Source organism: Gavialis gangeticus, unplaced genomic scaffold (genome assembly GCF_001723915.1).
Source record: "Gavialis gangeticus isolate Ggan-Ray unplaced genomic scaffold, GavGan_comp1, whole genome shotgun sequence".
Lineage (NCBI taxonomy): Eukaryota > Metazoa > Chordata > Crocodylia > Gavialidae > Gavialis > Gavialis gangeticus.
Genome location: NW_017728998.1, coordinates 21,616,895 through 21,622,112, shown reverse-complemented (window position 1 = coordinate 21,622,112; position 5,218 = coordinate 21,616,895). Strand labels below are relative to the sequence as shown.

The 5,218-nt window shown below is 47.3% G+C and overlaps 1 protein-coding gene across 1 annotated transcript in view; it reads left to right on the top strand.

Annotated features, from left to right (window-relative positions):
• The window catches only part of LRP3 (LDL receptor related protein 3), a 59,510-nt gene that overhangs the window by 21,645 nt on the left and 32,647 nt on the right, over positions 1-5,218 (top strand). Inside the window, exon 2 of the mRNA XM_019505590.1 lies at positions 1,426-1,473. Within this exon, the coding sequence (XP_019361135.1) occupies positions 1,426-1,473 (48 nt within the window). The remainder of the gene's footprint in view (positions 1-1,425; positions 1,474-5,218) is intronic.

Genomic DNA, 5,218 nt, shown 5'->3' with positions numbered 1-5,218 from the left:
GGGTATGAAGCTTGTGGGGGGCTGTGAGTGTGGAGTATGGCAGGAGGACAGGGTGAGCAGTGGCAGTGGGCAGGAAGAGAGGGAAGCAGCAGGGGAGGGAAGTGGCAGTAAGTGGGTGGATGGGAGTGTGGGGCCCCTGCTGGTGTCCCGGGGCCAGGGCTGGTGGGGGCCCAGGTTGGGGCAGCAGGAGCATGGAGCCCCCCCTTGCACCCCCACATATGCCCCCCTCCCTCATTGTGCACAGTGCCAACCACCAGTGGCAGAAGCAGGTGGTTAAGCCTCAGGGTGCTTATGGTTCGTGGCAGGCAGAGATCCCCAGTGGGGAACAGCATTTGACTGGTAGTGCCAGCAGCGAGAGGGGCAGAGCCAGCCCGGCTCCATAGAGTCCCTGCCAGCCTGGGCTCCGTGCTCCTGTTGCCCCTACCCAGGCCTCCACTGGCCATGGCCTCAGGACACTGGCACAGGCCCCACACTCCCACTTGCCCACTCCCTGCTACTTCTTCCCACTCCCCACAGCTGGTACTGCTGCCCTTTCCCTGCTGCTTCCCTACCTTCCCTCCTGCCCGCCTTCTGCTCTGGCAGCCCATGGTTCCCGGCTGCATGGCTAGGACTGCAGAAAGTGGATCCCAGCTGGCTTCTGCTGTGCCATACAGTCCCAGCCATGCAGCCGGGAACTGCGTGGTGCTGGAGCCAGCCTGGCTCGGCCGGCGCAGCAGGAGCCAGCTGGGAACCGCAGGATCTAGGTTGGACTGGGCTGACTCCAGCTGCGCCGGCAATCCATTGTCTCCTCCTGCCTCCGCCTGTTTTTATCTGAGTTTCCACTCTCGGACAGAGGGCAGGCAGGGTAATAGCCCCACAGCTAGGCAGGAGCTTCTGGTTGGGGCTAGGGTGGATGGGGCAGGGCTGGGCGCGCCTTGCTGCCACCGTTGCTAGGTCCTGCCACTGCCAGCTTCTCCTACCACTGGTGCTTCATCAGCTTTTAGATAGGCAGCCACTGGCAGGTAATAATTTTCTAAATTTTAGAGGGGCCCTGCGGGCTGCATAGAATGGCCTGGTGGGCCAGATTTGGCCTGTGGGCCATATTTTGCCCGCCCCTGAGATATAACAACCAACCGTGCATGGTTGAATGTAATTGCTCTTCCTCCTTCCTAATAAACAGCCTGTAGAAAACTATTTAAACTAGATTGGCAGTTCATTTTCTTTGTGGCATACTTGAGAGATACTGAATTAGCATTCTGTGTTTTATAACTCTTGGAGGATAATAGCAGATTATGTGAGGTTTTACCATAGATGTAGATAAGCTTTTGTGTAGAGAATGCTGTATTTCTTACTAGTATCACTGGAAATGTTTAGAAACAGTAAATTAAGAACTGTCCTAAAACTAGTGGAATCTATAATTAATACTATTTTTGTATCTTTACACAGTGAATCTCTTCCTAACTGGGAAAATAGAAAGTGCTGTTACCTCATTAGGTAAGACATGTTTCTCTTATTTCTACTAAGCACTGGAATGTCTTGCTCTTTTCGTGTTGTTGTATGCTACCCCATACAGATCATGTTTTTGCTGAAACTGGATGACCTCAAAATTTACTAATGGATTATTAGGAAGTTTCCCAGTTTGAGATGTTGAAATATTCATATGATTATGGTATTCCACCAGAACCATTGTCACTATCCCAGATACACTGGTGAGTAGCTCGGTTAGAACTGATATTTATAACTGCCCAGACAATAGTAATATTATTACTTACTTTTATTCTTGCAACACCCTGAGGTCCTAATAAAGATAAAGGCCCATTGTAGTAGGTGGAAATAGGTCTGGACCAAAGAGCTCCCACTTAAATTTGAATTAAAACACTGCAATCAAGGGTGACAAACAATAGGAAGAACTGAGAAAGACGGAAGCTAAAGAAATGATAAGACAACATGTTTGTGTGTGTTATTTCTTTAGTGCTTGGTGCCTTCAAATCAAGTGGGGATTGAGGTAGGATTTATAACTGGTCAGGATAGGGGCCTGTGCCTAGGGGAAGTGTATGTGAAATGTCCAGTACTAGAGCACCATTTTCATAGATTTTCATACATTTCATAGACATTAGGGCTGGAAGGGACCTCGGAAGATTGAGTCCAGCCCCCCACCCTGAGGGCAGGAAGTCAGCTGGGGTCCTAGGATCCCAGCAAGATAAGCATCCAATTTGCTCTTGAAGGTGTTCAATGTAGGTGCTTGAACCACCTACGATGGCAGGCTGTTCCAGACCTTGGGGGCTCGGACAGTAAAGAAATTCTTCCTTACGTCCAGGCTGAAATGGTCTTGCAGTAGTTTATAACCATTTGACTTCGTCATCCCTTGTGGCGCTTTGGTGAACAAACGTTGCCCCAGATCCTGGTGGTCACCCCTGATAAACTTACAGGGCCACCAGATCACCCCTGAGCCTGCGCTTTTCCAGGCTAAAGAGCCCCATGGCTCTCAGCCTCTCATCGTAAGGTCTGTTTTATGTTTTGGAGCAAGTCTGACCTTTAGTCAATATTTTGTTGGGATGATTGGCTTTTGCTAGAATTTGTCATTGCATTGTCTGTTGTAAGTAAGATGACAAATTACTCAGTTCAGAATTGCAATTTGTCAACAGTTTAGTTAAAGGAATCTTTAACACTAAGATTGACTTTGTTTAAGAATGTTGATTTTGGTTAGGAACAGGAAGACATAGATAGGAATTTTTTATTTTGCTTTTTTTTTCAGTTGCAAGTTTTCCCTGGAAAATTTTGAGATACTCCAGCTATGAAACATTCTGGGCTTGTAATCTTGGGTTATTCTGTCTTTTGGCAATGCAGTTTGAATGGTGGAAAGTAAATATAGAGGATTATTGCAGTGGTGTAAGTCACCAGCACCCCTGGTTTTTCCTGAGTTTTGCAGGGAGGGCAGAGGACACTAGTATATCTCTAGAGCGGGTGACCATGTCAAAAGAATGGCATAAACAGGCCCCTGAAGGATTTATAGGTTCACTATTTGTGGGGATTCATATTAATGTTGTTCTCCAAAGGCAGAAACTCCATTGTGGGTGGGAGGAATGCAGCTGATATCTGCTTTCAAATATGACCCAAAAATGGGAAGCATCTTTGAAGTGCTTTCTTTTGAAACACTTTCTGAAAATCTGTATGCTCCAGCATCTTACAGTACACTGTCCTGTGTGCTTGCCTGGTGTCAGGAACCTCCAGTCTGGAGGCCTAGAGGCCTGTGGGGATTCCTGCTCTCCATCCCATAGAATGGTAAATCTAGGTTTATTGCAATCATCCTCGATTTTACCATGCCATAGAATGTACTGCATAACTTGGGTAATCCTACATGCAGGAAATGCAGGTTGTTTTCAGTTTTTTATGAGCTGTTTTCACTCTTGCTCGGAATTTGCTTAGATGAAATGAGAAAAAACAACTGTTGAACAGTTGTTTGAAAGTCACGGTCTTTCTGATGCAGTACTACTCATAACACCTGGAGAGCTGTCCAGGGTTATGTCTTTCTATAGAGAAGCTTCTTTTTCACTTGGATATTATGGCCAGTTGAAAATGCTTTTTCGCTTGTTTTTCTTTAGAGTCGTGGTGTTGTGCTGAAGCAAGCTTTAAAACTACAGTTCTTTACCCAGACTTTATTATAGTGTACCAAACTCTTTCTGAATACATCTTCGCTGTTTTATATGCTGTAATTGCTTATCTGTCAGCCTGATCCAAAGCCAGTTAAAGTCAATGGAAATCCTTCTACTGACTAAGTGCTCTTCCCAACAGGCTGTATAAACAGTCATCAAAGGCTGCCATGGTTCCAGTCTGCCTCTTCCTGAACTGGAGACTATTCTTGCAGACCTGAGATGATACCTGTTATCACTGGGGAATTGAGGCTACACTAATTATGTCATCTTTTGTTCCACATCGTAGTATGAAGATGAATAATCAGCATATGATGTGGCTTGTTCAAGTGCCAGGTTGTCGTTAGCTCCCCAGTGTCCCTCCCTGAAGTTGCATGTCACAGCGAAGGTCCCTAGCCTCAACAAGATGTGTGAATTTAGGTTCGATGCGACTGCAAACTTAAAAACATTTGATGTGCCTATGACTGACCTATTTTCTGGTTTGTTTCCAACATTTAGGCTTGTTAATATAAAAATAGATTTTTAAAAAGTTTGTTTATCCAAAATAGAAAGTTGAAGAATAGCTGCTCAGAAAACAGACCTTGAACAGCTCCCCACGTATAAATAGGTCCCTACTGTCATGGATGAGTTAGTGTATTGTGCATAAGGAAGAGAGAGGCGGCATCTTCTGTTGACTTATAAATACCATGGTAATAAGCAGGGATCCTGGTTTTCTCTGTTTTAAAATCTCAAATTCTCTGATAAAAAAATTCCAAAATTGTATGGTTAAAAACTTCAAAAGCCGCATTTTCCTGCAATTAAAATGAACTCTCTCTCTCGGTATCAGTTGAACACAATGTTTTATTGATATATTTACAATTTAAGAGCAGTTTGGAAGCCTACCAGTGCCTCAATCATTGTAATAAAATACATTTTAAATACCTATATATTTTGGCTTTTGATTTTGGGGGGTGGGGCTTATATCATGCCCCTTTGCTCACTAGGACACGAGCCCAGCTGCGGCTGTCCCCACTGCTGCTTTGTGGTGCTGGGCAGCTCCAATATGCCAGTGCCCCTTACTCCCAACCTGCAGCCCCCCATCCCCTCCAGTGCCCCTCACTCCCGACCCGCATCTCCCAACCTTCCTCAGTCCTGCTAGTGCCCCTCACTCCCAACCTGCTGGTCCTCATCTCCAGCCCCCAGCCCCCCCAGTGTATGGGGTGGAGGGTGTGTAGGGCAGGGGGATGCCCAGCCATAGGTGACACATTGGGAGAGCCTTGGGAGGGCCTGTGCCCTCCCAGATTAGTGCACCCACAGCTGGACATGGGGCTGCAGCCTGGCTAGACTGGCACCAGGCCGCCTCCACAGCCCAGTCGGTGGAACCCCGTGCAGGAGGGCAGAGCGGGGCGGCAAGACTCGCTGTTGCTGCTGCTGCCACCAGGACACACGTGCGAGGCGCACCACCACAGAGTAACGCCGTGCCGCCAGCGGCGTGAGGAGTAACAGACTAGCAGGCGGCTGTGCTACCCTCAGCTCATCCTGCTGCCAGCTGCTGGTATACAGGGCCATGGCTTTAACTTGGAGGGGAGTGGTGGCAGAGCAGCTGGGCC